The sequence below is a fragment of the Notothenia rossii genome, assembly GCF_949606895.1.
Source record: "Notothenia rossii genome assembly, chromosome: 9".
In the NCBI taxonomy this organism is placed as follows: domain Eukaryota; kingdom Metazoa; phylum Chordata; class Actinopteri; order Perciformes; family Nototheniidae; genus Notothenia; species Notothenia rossii.
In genome coordinates this window covers 60,535,578-60,550,449 of record NC_136907.1, presented here as the reverse complement: position 1 = coordinate 60,550,449, position 14,872 = coordinate 60,535,578, and the positions used below count along the sequence as shown (strand labels likewise).

Below are 14,872 nucleotides of genomic sequence, written 5' to 3'. Positions count from 1 at the left end.
ACACACACACACACACACCAGATTGCCTAACCTTCACATTCCTAATCTTGGACAGTCTGGAATGCACTGCCTTTGAATGCAAACATGACCCCGGTTAACTTGAACAAAAAAAAACACAGGATTGAAAAATACTGCTTAACAAGCATATGCACACACACACACTCAAATAAAAACATAACAACGAAGCAAAGTTAAGTCATAAAACTATATTTATAAATAAAAAGAAATTTTTCCTTGATAAAAGAGTAGTGTGAAAGACATGGTAAGAAATATTTCCCGACTATACATTATCACAAGAAAGAGTCTTAAAATGCTCTGGTTGACAGATGAAAATGCAGCTGTGTAGTGTAAAAATGACTCTTTAAGCTGAATGCTCATGTTTAGATTGTAAAATGAAACTAGTTGTGACCAACTACGTATATAATAAAACAAATGCATTCTTACAGTTAGAAGGACTTCGGTTCTTTTGCACTACATACACATGTATCCATTTCTTTCTCTCTTAAGTCAAGCAAACATTTTAAAAGTCTGAATAAGGTTAACAGTTAGTGTTCATCTGAGCTTTTTTTTCTTTGTTAGGAGGTCAGCAGGGGTGAATTGAAAGAACGGAAGGAGGGAAGAAGCTTCTTTCTTGCAGTTTTTGACGTGTACAGGGGTGGGGGAGGACAGAGTGTGTTAGATAAGGGAGGCAGGCAGAGGGAAGAGTGAAGAGAACAAATGAAAAACATCCATGTAGAAAACGCTGAGTCATTTTCCCCAGCTGTCCAATTCCACCGCCTCCCTTCCTCTCTTGCTCTTTGTCCTAACGCAAACTCTTCCCCCACTGAAGAGGGGTAACTCAGAAAGGCGCTTTGGTTCCATCTTGAGCGAGGGGGCTTCTTCACTGAAGAAAGTATTGTCACTACTACTAGGAAGAAAAGCACAAGGGAGGAGGAACATTTTCTCTCAACATACACAACAGTGTTGGTTCCACTTCTGCTTTTAGGAGAGTGGAATCAAGGCCTTGGGTTACAGCTTTTGCAATCTTCCCTCCCTCCGGTTCTTCCCAGTCTCATAATGACACGGGAAAGCCCAATCTGCTACTTTTGTTATCGGCCTACAACCTTCGTTACATCACATCAACAAAGAATTCTCCGGCATTGCCCACCGCCATGCGCAGAGACTGGCGTGAGGCAGTGAGCTCAGGGGGCACGGTGGTGAGCTCTCTGCCTGGAGGGGCGCCAGGTGCAGATGTAGAGAGATGTGGGGGCTGGGGCGGCAGCCCGGGGGGGCCGTAGACAAGGCCCTGAGCATAGGCTATTGAGTGGGAGTTGGCACTGCGGTGGCTGACAGAGCTACGGATGCTGCGCTCACTAGGGGGGGCCACTGAGCGCTCGCTGGGAGCTCGGTGGCTCCTGATCTCATTTTCACTGCCACTGGACTTCTTCCCCTCATTCTTACTGCAGTTAGAGCCGCTGCTTCCTGTAGAAACAAGAAAGAATATTAATAATATTAGTGTGTAATTAACTGACACTTTGCATTTATTTTAAAGCAGAGTGACCTACATGAGCCTCTCACCCACCCATCTGTTCGCCAGTGAAGTGACGCAGTACTGACCCAGTTAGTGGGAGACTCTCAGGAGAGATGCATGACTAATGCAGACATGCTCACCAAGCACCCACTGCCTTTCAGAGGCCAAACAGCCCAGCCATTACTGAAGGCAATTAAATGTTTTCATTTTATTACCACAAAATAGCCTGCTTGCTTTAGAGGGAAGTTCTCTAGGCTGATTCATTTAAAACCATAACTATGTCTACGCTAAAAGGAACCTTCTAACATTATAAGAAGCATGCTTGTTGTCATCAAACCCACATACGTATGAAAATATATTTTATCTAACGTCTTTAGATAGGGTGTTTTGGGAATCAGCTTAGCCCAGACTATGAGGACTAGAGAAATATTCCATAAAAAGCAATTCACAGTATATCAACTCTAATGTGAATGTTGTACCCTGTTTAACTATTCAGCAGTATATTCAATGGTAGTGTGCAAAAACAGAATAAAGACTCGACATCTGTGGTGTTTTGCGTAGCCAGTGGGCCCAGCTGTTGTTGGTCATTGAATATCTCCACTGCGTATGCAAATTGTTTCTGGTTTTCTATTCCTAAGCATGTTAAACACACAAATAAAACATGTAAATAAGGCTGCTTTGGAGCTGTTTGATGACATATTTGTTCACGCTTGAAAGGGCTCTTTGAAGAAAGCTAATTTAAACAAGCCGACAGACCTATAACTCTTTAGAAAGTGTGGAGATAGAATTTATGTTGATTTTCTCATCTGGCTTTGGATAAAACGGTAAACAGCATCTCAAAACAGGGTATATGCAGGAATCCTGAAGTCTAATGTAAAACCTTTTAAGACTTTTTTTAAGACCCTTTCCATACATTTCAAGACCTCATCGCCACTTGGAGTTTTAACCGGTTACATTGGCAACACACTTTACCTCACATTTACTATATACAGCATTGATTGTCCTTCCTCCTTATCTTCCAACCATTTGGACGCAAACTTGCATTTCCCCATAACGATGTTGTTTAACAACCGGCGTAAACGGACCTTCGCGCTCTATCAAGCAGTGAGCGTGCGATGTCCTGTTCAGATGACATCAAATCCAACGGGATGCCATAAATAAACTACACAGAATCACACTACACACCTACGCAATGATTACATTCAGGCACACTTTAGAATACAACCTCTTTGGACAATTTATATACTTAATGAAAACAAGCTACAAAATTAAATACCTTGGAAAATGCCGTTTAATACTTTTTTATAGTCTTAATTTTCGCTAAATTTAGCGAACTTGTACTAATACTTTTTAAGACCCCACGGAAACCCTGCAAAATGAAACTCTGCCAAAGTCTATGCTTCTGTAGACTTGAAAAGGGTTTAAATAAATATTGTAATATTGAATTTTAAAAGCTCAAGGACGAGGATGTCTTTGAAACCAAGCTGCACAACATAGTGTTTGCAGAACATCGATTGAATAATTGGGAAGAGGAATTTCCAAGCAGTGCCAACAGACATTTTTATAAATGTTTCCAACATGAAACTGACATGGTTTCGACCTCACTGCTTATGCTGTTTTATGAGAAGGAGCAAAATACAAACTTTAAAAACCGACAGGTTTTAAGTCTATAGGGGGTGACGGTTTTGATATGGCATTTATTTTCTATTCCACCAATTCTCACTGATCTGTTCTTTATTCCATGTTGAATGTTCGTCACTCACCGCTGTGCTGGCTTCCTGCGCTGCCGGCGCCTGGTCCACCATGGAGGGGCTGCTGCATGTCGTACGGGTGTGGGATGGGGAACTGATAGGGCAGAGTCATGGGCCAGGGGGCCGCCCCGGGATGAGGCAGAGGGGGGAGAATGTCCTGATCTGAAGCACCCCCACTTGAACCATCATGGTCGTGCAGAGAAAGATGGGTCATGTCTAGGGGAGGAGAAAAAAAAAACAGATTTTGTTTTCCACAGTGATACACCACTGATGAACTTGTTATTTGTGCTATAGGTTTAGCTTAGCGTCCACTTACTGCCACAGAGGTCCCCGAAGACGTAGTAGCACTGTTCAGAGAAGGTGATCTTGTTGACGGTGTGTCGGATGAAGCCGGCCTTCAGCAGGTTGCTGCCGTATTTACGGGATTCTCTGCGATCTGAGAAACCTTCTACGTGATGGAAGAGCCAGTCCACCACATCAGAGCCTGAGGACACAAAGAGACACACGTTTTAGGTACTGGTTTTTTTACTCATCACATTGGAAACATTTCCTGATATAAAAATAATATGAATTGAATCAGCTAGGTTTACGTGACCCTTTTCTGTCTACGATTGAAATTGGACTGTTTACGTTAGCAATGAAGCCGTATCAGAAAACACTTATTTTATGATATTCAACTTTAAATAAGATAAAAACAGTACATCTTGAGATCAAAGAGGTTGAAAAGAGCATTCTCTGCCATTTTTGCAACTTTTTTCACAACAATAGGAGATGCTTTTTTCTCAAGTTATCATTGCAATCAACATTATTTAGATGGTTATTGTTAATTCTGAATTCATACAACAGGCTTTCACTGAGACGCACCATTTCTAAAAACGGAACAAAGCAAATAAAGATCAGAGTTTGGTGTGCATGTATACTGATGAAGTCAATAACAAATGCTGGATCATGCCCTTTGCTTTAACTGACATACCGATGAAGGCGTTAGCGATGGTTATCTTGAGCCACATCCTGTCCCGCACCTCCAGACCTGACTCTGGGCAGGCCATGGCCTTAGCAACTGTTGCCATGTCGCTGTGGATTGAGAGGTGGAAGTCATCGAATCCTGGGAAAGAAGGACACCATTGAGTGAAAACAAATCAAACTCCCACACATTTTTGTTTTGTTTTCCATAAACTTAGTGAAAGCCCAGCAACAAGCTGTAAGCGTATCTCTGACAACACCAGAAATGATTTGGAATTTGCCTCATAATATTTGGCTTCCTGTGGTTTGGACTGCAATGCGACCCTTGTTATTTCTCGATCATGAATCAGACCGATTAGGCTGGACCTTTGTTTGAGTAAGACTTCAACTGAGCATGCCTTCACAAAACTCCAAGAAAAGTCTGATCATAATAAATGATATGTTCTCCGTAAAACACTACCAGACTGAACATCTTTTTGGATTTTTGTTTTACATTTGGCAGTTTAATATTGTATGCATATAGATTTTCACGTTTTAAATAACTTGTAAACAAGCAGAAGTGAACAAAGGAATACATTTATAAATCTTCAAATTCTTATAAACATTTCAACACACCAATACTATTTGCTATTGGTTGGAATATCCACATAAACTGGACTTCCCTTTGATGTTTTAGAATAATGCCATGTTGTCCATGACAGATTTCTCCCTGTATGATTGTTGAACACTGGTGTAAAACGTGTAGAAAGAAGGCTTAAAACTCGCACACTGTTGTTTAAAATTGCAAACATTCTTTTCTCCTTATTAACGTCTCTTTAGTTAAACTTAAAAAAACCTCCCGGCAACAAAAATGTTGGCCAATTATCCAAAGTCAAGGAAAAATGAAGCAAAAAAAGCATAAATTGTAGCCATAAATGTGATAATGTGAAACGTATGTTCAATCTGAGGGGGGAAATGACAACAAATGTAAATCATGTGGATTATGTCAAGAAAGTGTGTTGTGCGAGGAAAGATTTTTCTCCAGAAAGAAAGAAGAAACTCCCTGTCCTTCCAAAGATTACAGGGAAGATGATAGTTGTGAGTTATGAGTTAGTTTTCTCAAGAGTTATTGAGCAGATGGAAGTTGTGAGGCTGAACTCAGTCAAATCTGGAGCAGAGAGAAGTTGCAGGAATGCAGAGAGAGGGCAGGGCCACACTTTACACAGAAACCCTCTCTCAGAAAGATACTGCTATTACTTGGGAGATTGGAAAGGGGGAACTCTAAAATATGAGCTGAATGTGCAAAAAGTGAAATCCTGAATTATTAACTATATATGTTGCCTTGTATCAGATGTATGTACTGTGAATAATGAATTATCTATATCAAAAACACAACAGAAAACATGCTATAGAACTGTCTCTTTAAAATAATAATAAAACAAATTAAAAACATGAAGGAATGTGATAAAAAAAATTTACCTAGAAAAAAAACACAATATAATGTATTATAAGAGTAAAGTATTTTTCTTAAGGAATAAGTTTGTAGTTGATAAGCCCTAAAAAGTGGCAGCAGGGTGGGGGTGGGGTGACTCACTCTCAGTCTCAGGGATGGAGCTGCTGATGGAGGAGCTGGTGGAGGTGACTGTGCTCATGGAGGGGCTCATGCCATACGCAGGGTAAACCCCTGTCATGGCTGCCGTGTGGGACACCCACGCTGCTGGATCAATGGGCCGGATCGGCTCACCTGTTTAATACAATGTAGGGTTAGCAGTTAGCTAAACCAATTTGTCTGCATGTAGTTATTTGATTGAAATGAAAAGAGAAAAAGAGAGACGAACACTCACTCCTCGGCAGAGCGAAGCAGCCCCGGGGGTTTGGGTCCCAGCACTTGGCCACAGTCAGAGTTATGGGGCTGGAGGTAAACACAGACACAGAATATCATCAGCTTCAACTTTATTAGGATTCAGTCATGTCCTTGTTTTGCACCTGGGTTTTTACAGATTTCAACGCTTGTATGTATTAATGTTCGCCAGATTGCTGCTTACCCTGGCTTATGCACTATATCCCTCAGTACTCGCACTGCGTCGTCATTGCTCATGTTCTCAAAATTAATTTCATTCACCTGCAGGAAAAAAAAAGAAGCAATTTAAACATATATTTGGAGAAAATGTATTATGAGAAAAGATTTGACCTTTCACTAAACTGATGTATTTGTTTACAAGAGGTATAAACACTTGACAGTTACCATTATTCCATTAAATTCCACTACACAAAGCCATTAGTGGGACTGGCAGTGTTCAACATGGCGTAACATATTAGAATTTGGAAGAGGCTTTGAAATAATGAAAAAGTAAAATTACCATTAGAGCCGTAAACACAGCTGACCGACTTAGGCTCACACAGTATATTATAATAAGATTGAGATTACATAGGTTGGAGTGAGACGGAAAATTATGGGAATAGTGTTGATATACTGTCTCATGCATTAATTGTGTTAATCAAAGTTGAGATTTTTTTTATCATACACACGTGTGCATCTGAATTAAAAACACTTGAATTGGTCTCACATTACGAAGTGTTTTCAGTCCACTTCATGCACTGGGACTGAACCCAAACACAGCATCACAGCCCCTACCCACACACACTTTCCTGGTTCATGTCCCAGGTATGCAGAGACACACATTTTCCATCCTCTTTGTCTGTGTGTCTCTCTCACTCATTCTTACACACACACGCAGACACACACCTGCAACAGCATGTCCCCGGGCTCTATGCGTCCGTCTGCAGCCACGGCTCCTCCCTTCATGATGGAGCCGATGTAGATTCCTCCATCTCCCCTTTCATTACTCTGACCCACAATACTGATGCCCAGGAAGTTGTACTTCTCTGTGAAAAGGAGAGAAACAGAGAAAGTGTATTCAAGAATGAAGTGAAGCAGTGGTCAAACCAGTAAATGAGCATATTTTCCTGTCTTGTCCTTACACATCCAATGTGTGATTGTATAGAGAGGCTTTATTGAAAAAGGGAACACTATTTATCCCAGCAAATTAAAATAGCATTGCGTGCACATCTCCCACGTGTCTTACCCATGTTGAGCGTGACAGTGATGATGTTCAGAGACATAGTGGAGTCTGTGACGCTGCTGAATGAGGAAGACTGGATGGAAGAAAGGTGACATTTGGGAAGAAAGAAAAATATGAGAAGAAGAGTGAAAGTCACAAACTACAACACATTTTTATTTTAAACGTGTTTTTCCTCCAAGTGTGTTTTCTCACCCTGTCTATATTGGAGGCCTTGGGTTTCCGTCGGCGACGGCGATGTCGCCTCATTAGACGAGAGGAGCTCTGCTCAGTGGAGCTGCTAAACCTGAACACAAGAATACAATACGGTATCTTTTAAAAACACTATACAAATATATTGAGGGCTTTAATATGTGACTAAATATAAGCTTCATTACTAAATAACTGAATAAATGATACCATATAAATTCAGTTAAAAGTGCAACTCTACCTGAATTAAGCTAATAAAAAAACAAAAACCTAGCACATCAAATTGTGAATGGTAACATAAGCTTTTTTTCCTTATAGCGTATTCTTTCCTTTAAATGGTCTAGTCTAAATATCGCATTAAAGCCTTAAGTTACCTACATGATAAAAGCCCTTTAAAACACAGTTGCCATCATAAAGCTTGGCTTCCTAGGAGTCACTCCTTTAACCGTTTCTTAAATAACAGCCTGCGACTTCATTTAGAAGTTATGACCTGAAACTTATACCAATAAAGCTGTTATCCAGATCGACAGGAAAAAACATCCTGGTAGATGCCTAAGGACTGAGAGCAGCAGAGTCTGTAAAGTGGGTTGCAGATATTTCTACGACTCCAGGAGGAGAACCTGGGGGGCTCACCACAAAAACCACCAGACAATTAGACTGTGCTAATCTCAGCCAAAACCCATCATCTGTAACTCCAGATGCATGCCTCGAGCCAAAAGGCCTTCTCCTCACTGGAAACGGCACTCATGAGACTTTTGAACATCTACACAGAACATCTGACCTGCTGGTTGCATCATCATCCTCCGAATCAAAACAGGAAGTAGACTCCAGCTCGCTGCTCATGAAGGACGAGCAGCTGTCGTACTCGGGTCCGCCGCGTCCCATCGAACGTGACGGGAAGCCATTTTGCCTTCCAACTGCAGCGGGAGGGCGGGAAATATAGGTGCTTTGTTACGTTAAATAAAAGCCTTGAGTCAATCTGTCAGGAGTCAGAATCTACTCTTTGACTTATTGCCTACCTTTTCTCAGTTAACAAAATTGCTCTCTTCAATCCTTGCCTGTTACTGATAGATACATAACTAATGAATTCATGAAAGTCGAAGGTGACATTTTGAAATATTCTTTGCATCTTATTCATAAGATCAACCGAAGAGCAGCATCATGTTGAAACAAATTATATTTTAACCTAGTTACCACTGCAAAGGTTTAAGAGCTACTGTGATTCATGTACAGCAATATCTTTTCTACAGTGATGGCTCTGTCACAACATCTTTTTTCTTTTTGAATCCAACCTCTGCACAAGCCTTTCATGCCTACTCGTTTATAGAATATGTGATAGTTGCAGGCTAGCTTTAAATGTGTGGCACCCATCAAATAAATATCTTTGCCTTGTTGTGAGATACATAGAGTACAAAAAGGAAAACTCTATGTGGCAAACATCTCTCTGACCTTGTTCGTTGGAGTGTTTTCGCCGCGGCCTCTCCCTCTCTCTCCGCTGCGACACCATGGAGCCGGTCTCCGTGTCGTTGTCCAAACTGTCCCGAGCGCTCGCTGCTTTCCCACTGCAGACAGAGACAGTATTTAAAAGAGATAGAATTACACTGCATTACCAAGTTAGTTAAGCTCATTTAGCGGCTTAGTGTTGAGAGTAAATGCTTCTTGCTATAATCACATTACAATCTGTGTTTACCATAAAGCCTTCTCTTGCTCAGTGCAGTTGAGGCATATGTTATTGAACATTTGGCAGGAATTATGGTTTTTAAATGTGTATCGTTAGGCTAGTAAACAGGTTTCATCCCAAAAAGACTTCTACCAGGATGTTAAAAACACCCTTAATAAACAGGCTTTTATATGAACTACCCTGACCAGCAGACTGTAAAGATGTAATCTGCTATTAATTCGATCTCTGTTTTGTTGGTGTGGTTAGTCGTATCTGTGTATTTCATATTTGATCTTTTTTCTGTACCTTTTTTCATTTTTGCTGTTTTGGGTTTCATTGTATTTGAAGCAAACCATATGAGTAAAGTTAACTTATTACCATTTATTTGTATCATCAGGTGTGGTATACACACACTTTAAACTTTGCTTTTACTCGCAGTCTTACCAGACTGCACTGAAAAATATGCAAGGACTGTACTATATATCCTTTTTAACAAATATGTTAAAGAACCAAAGCCTGGCAACACAAAGCTTGAACACAGAATGCAGATAACCTAATAATCTAAGCATTTGAGAAAAAGTATGTTATTTCCTCCTGAGCCGTCACAAGGTGTCATACTTTTCCTATTTAGTTTGCTGTTTCCTCTCTCAGTGGTTATTAGGAGTCATTCAAGACACACGCACAGAGTACACATGGCACGCACCCACAGTCACACATTACAAAATAACTCTATTGCACAATAAAATAAATACACCAAAAGTATTTTACGTATATACTGACTGATAAGAGGGTGGTCTCGAGTCTCCGATGCCCCCGGTCCTCTCCAAAGGCGGTGCTGCCTCCGTGCTGTCGGCCACTGATCCTGCGTCTGTGTTGGCCCCGTCTCCAGAGACCAGCTGTCAACCAAGCAACCAGAGTGGGGTCAGTCAGAGGAATGAGACAAACACCCGGACGAAAGTATTTACTGAAAGACACGGAGCAAGTGGGCAGCAGACCCCTTTCACAGCACTCCTGTGTTTACACTACTCTGTACTCAAGGGCTGGGTGGTATATCCTGTTTTATTGTCACTGCCTTTAGGCTTGGCAGCAGAAAGGATTGTTATAGAATACAATGTCTCATTAAAAGAAAAAATCTATTTGTCTTCCACACATTTTCTTGCTGAAAGAAAGAGTCTGTGCCAAGTCATTGTTTGTCTACCCGACAGAGTTGCCCAGGTTACCAAAGTGTGGGAAGAATGGATCTAATGGGCCATTACTGTCTTTTCTTTTACTTTCAGCACTTTATAGTCAAAGTTATTTGTGATCACACAATATAGTTTTTTGACTTTCTGCAACAGATTTTTTGCAAACTTGGAGGTTGTCCATATTAGAAATAAAACATGTACTTGCTTGAGTTGCAAGAAAAACAAGCTTAAGAGCAAACAATTGTATAGTGGGAAACCAATATTAGCTTGATGTTTATGTCATAGTTGGGTTATTTATGACTATAATTCTCCACTGCTTTAACAACTACATTGCATCTGTTGTATAATGAGGAGCAAAACAGCTTTTGGGAAGAGAGACCAGTGCAAATAATCTGGTTGTACTTTACACTAGGGTTTATCAAATGTATCTTCATCTTCAGCATTAATACTTCATTAGGACTTTGGAAGTTAGAGGATTGTGAAAAGAGCCCAGGGTTTTTTTTTCTCCAACCACAAGTCAAAAACTGAAATATTATTTTTCAGTTCACTAATCAATACATTTCAACTTTTTTAAATGAAGACCTAATAACATCATGGACATGAGCCCTACAACTAATTGTATGTACCATTTTATCCAGTTTACTGTGTGTGTATAGGTTTAATGGTAGTTAACAGTACTACTGGCTGGTTAAGATACAATAACAGAAAGTTTAAATAATATGGTGATAGACAAAATCTTGTTGCCAGCTGACATTAATATACAACCGAGCAGACTGAGGGTGATGGCCTGTTGATGTGATGATAGCAAGCCAGGCCCCTCGGACCCCAGAGGACTATCAATCATGTCATTGAAACAACAGATGAACACTGGAGACAAACAAATGGACACACTGCCACAAAGATAACGTTTCATTATACACGGAACATTTCACCAAGCCGAGAGATAACAAACATATTCAAACACGCATGCACAAAAAGAGAAACGGGCTTTGAACCACAGCCAACCACCAAACCACTAAATCGAATGAAAACAACCACAATAAAAGGAGGCATTAGAACAAGCACGATGGATAATGCACGCAAACAACCAGCATTAACACTTTGTTGATGACTCTAAAATAAAACCTATAATCATAACCACACTGTAGTAAATTAACCAACTGCATGAGCCTTTCACATCAAGAAACAGAGCACTCTTTCTCTCAACTTTATTCTCCACACCCTGTGAGATTCAATCTTCTTGTTAGAGGACGTGCAGTGAGGCTCTTTGTTACCAGGTATTTTCCTGCGACTTCACTTGCTCTTAACCTAATTTCAATGTCGAGGGGAGAGAAAGGGAGCAAGAGATGTCTTGTGTTGTAGAGAAAGGATCATTTTTGCCTCATTATAGAGCCTCTAAATGCATGCAAGTACATGTATGTGTTGCGTGTGTCAGGACTTAAAGGAAATTACTTTAAAACTATTGTAGCTTAGTTTCTGAAAACATGTTATAAAAAAAAGGAGAGCAGAAGGGCAGGGTGTTTGAATGAGTCTGTTCCTCCCGGGATCATTATGTGATAATGATATTATCGGGCAGATGCATAGGGCATCTCCCAGGAGACGGAGTATGATTGAGGTAACAGAGCAACAGATGGGAATCATTGTTATACATGCACGCACACAAAGTCAGCCACTTTAACTCTCAAATACAGTGAACACAGACAAGCACACGGAAAATAAAATAGTTAACCAACCCAGAAAAAGACCCCATGATTTATTTTGAACCTACCCATGACACCACACGTCCGTTAAAACAGGGCAGCTTAGCGTTGTCGTCGGATATTTCCTCCTTTACCACCCTGTAAAGAGAACAAAGCTTGGTTTCAGCAAAACACAAAAGCACTCTCAGGGCAATAAACATGAGGCTGGAGATGGGTAATGCTTCAGTCAGGATGCAAACAGGCAACTGAAACAACAAATGCAGATTTTATTAGTGCACTTACTACACTGTTGTTGCCAACTACCAGCCAGCGATAGAACATTTACTGTAGAAAACATCCGTTCAGAATATCGTGTAATAAGGGTAAAAAAAAAAGTCAACAATTCAAGTTGTACTTTACGAATTCAAGCAAACACGAACCTGCTCCTTGATGCTTTGTAGCTGGCATATAAGAACATATTTAAGGGAGTCAAGAAAGCATAAAGGCAACCTAAATGAAAGCTTCACGTTCAACCTTGTATAGAAGGACTGTATGTCTTTGCATCAAAGGCTGCGTAAAAGGGAAAAGTTCTTGGCTCTGAAATTAACAAGTTAAATAAAGATATATATTTCCCTTGGCGAACACGGTTCTGCCTGTGTTTTTAACCAGTTCCACTGAAGGAATTTCCAGCTAACTTCAATCAATCTTCAGCATACTTTTGTGACAACTAGGAAGAATCTAAAACAAATGCATTTATTTTATAGAGCATCAGACTGCTGGTGATGTTAAGATTAGCTATGCCTTTCTGAGAAGGAATAGTGATGGTCAGTCAGTCTTTTGTCCTAGAGTCTGGGTAAATATGGATTCCAGTCTCTATTCCAGTCCGGCAGGTTGCTTAATCTATACTAGCTTTTGGTGAAAAGGTTTTACAGAATATACCTTCTTTTTACAACATGAATAGCTGTGGTTCCTTTTAAAACATGCCTTTCCCACTTGCAAATGTTAAGAAGTTGTTGCCCCACCCTAGTTTGAGTTAAGCCAAAAACAACTTTGGAAACCTGGCTGAAATGTTTTAAAAATAGTACATTTCTACCCCATTTTAACTCTGTAGAAGGCACTGTCTGGAGGAACATAAAACGTTTGCAGTGCTTTCCAGCCTTGTTTGAACACAAAAGAACATACTCATAAAGCTGCCAGGGTGATGAACAGGGCATTCCTGTGTCCAACTCTGCATTCCTCGGGCTAATAGACAACAACAGCAGGGGCCTGCTGGGCTCACTGACTGAGACCGTTTACATTCTGACATTAGCCTGTTAGCACAAACCATACATTAGCCCCCAGCTGACAGTCAGTAACAGCTTATTGTCAGTGTTGTCAAATAACTCTTGTTCCCACTTTACATTAGACACGTTTGTGTGTCATTCGGGACTTTCCCTAGTGTTCGTGAAACTGACAAATACCAAACTTGGTCAGAGAAAGTCAAGGAACAAAACGCATAAGCTAGCCACACAGGCAATGTAAACAAACGGCGTCGGGACGCTGAACAGACCTGCTAACGCTGCTAGCAGCTAACAAAGGAACTGCAATGCACGTAGCTAATGATCCACAGTCAGGTAACCAGAAACTGGTGACAAGCCAGCTGGCAGAGGTATCACGTAAACTAGCTGCGTTTACGTAGTCAACCCAAGCAGTTGTGCTGATTCAATGTTAAACACATAAACTCTTGAACAGTTACCCGAAGTCATCGTCCATAGATTTGAAGAAGAATTTGTAATTTGGTTTCTTGAGGACATTTTTGAAGTCTGCGAGAGTGACTTTGTCCGCCGGCACAGATAGTTTCACCAGATACGGTGTCTCCTGGTCGTCGAGGTGGTAGATAATTTTGGTCTCCCCCATCTCGGACTGCGGCTAAGGCGAGGCAGGCAGGGTGCATCAAGCCGAGGGCCTGGCAGGCTCCCTCTCGGGCCCCGACTCCCCGTGGCGCTGGCGGCGGCTGTGCCCTATTCCTCCCGGCTCTCCCTGGCTGACCGACTCGCTGCGTAGCCCTGGTTCTCTTGTTTTACGCCAGCTCGCTAACGTTGCGCCTGCTTTTCGATTCAAAAAAGCACCTTGCTCCTCCGCAAATAGTCCTAACTCTGCCCGAGGATTGAATCGCGTAACTTCTCGTTTGTATTAAACTTCCAATGCGCCACTGAAAGCTTAGAAATAACTGAAAACCAGTTTGAAAAAACGCAGTCAAGATAAACAATCTCTGAAGGGTTGGTTTTCTCTTCTTGCTAGCTGCCAAGCTCGGTACTTTGTTGCACACGAAACTGCAGGAAATCGTCCAAGCCCGTCTCGGAGGGGCGCCCTCCGCAGGAGAGGAGGAGGAGGTGATTCCTGCTGCAGTGCACGAGTCAGCAGAGGCGGTCAGACAAGGGCACAGGGCTCCTGCAGCCGGGGGGGGGGGGGGGGGGGGCATCCCTATCAGTTACAGTAAAGCATGTGATGTGGCGGAGTTATGTAGCTCGGAGCTTTGCTACTTTGACAGAAATTATGCCGAGAAAAAGTCGCTAGGCCCCAAACATTATAATTGTCTCTCTAGCCTATATATATTTTCCTAGAATGCAGCGGAAAAAATGAATGGAAAATGTTTATTCCTTTTACGACTTGGGTTGTCCTCACAATCATTGCATTTCAGCAGTAACTGACATGAATAATGTAAATGTGCCCATTAATTTTAAGAATGACTAATAAATAAAACATACAGGTGGAAAACCTACACAAATAATACAACTATATTTGCCTATTTTCCAGTACAGACTTTCCGAAGTAAGCAGGATTCTTGTCAGCGGAAGTGACAGCTTTGTTGGTATCTTGTTTAGTCATTTAAGTCTG

The 14,872-nt window shown here is 41.2% G+C and overlaps 1 protein-coding gene across 1 annotated transcript; it reads right to left on the bottom strand.

Annotated features, from left to right (window-relative positions):
* Positions 1-186: 186 nt before the first annotated feature.
* On the bottom strand, positions 187-14,353 carry LOC307018593 (segment polarity protein dishevelled homolog DVL-3-like). The gene is made up of 15 exons (XM_079648906.1): positions 13,731-14,353; positions 12,085-12,154; positions 9,913-10,028; positions 8,922-9,034; positions 8,254-8,389; positions 7,479-7,569; positions 7,290-7,359; positions 6,950-7,089; positions 6,249-6,325; positions 6,048-6,115; positions 5,798-5,947; positions 4,235-4,366; positions 3,578-3,745; positions 3,274-3,477; positions 187-1,461 (listed from the first exon to the last, which is right to left on the bottom strand). The coding sequence occupies exons 1-15, from the start codon at positions 13,889-13,891 to the stop codon at positions 1,109-1,111; spliced, it is 2,049 nt and encodes a 682-aa protein (XP_079505032.1). The 5' UTR covers positions 13,892-14,353; the 3' UTR covers positions 187-1,108.
* Positions 14,354-14,872: the final 519 nt, after the last annotated feature.

Excerpts from the sequence above, each read along its gene's own strand:
- LOC307018593 (XM_079648906.1), bottom strand. The coding sequence starts at position 13,891 with ATGGGGGAGACCAAAATTATCTACCACCTCGACGACCAGGAGACACCG. Across the intron at positions 9,035-9,912 it reads TCGAGACCACCCTCTTATCA|TGGGAAAGCAGCGAGCGCTC; the intron begins GTCAGTATATAC and ends CTCTGTCTGCAG. Across the intron at positions 7,570-8,253 it reads GATGATGATGCAACCAGCAG|GTTTAGCAGCTCCACTGAGC; the intron begins GTCAGATGTTCT and ends TCTTGTGTTCAG.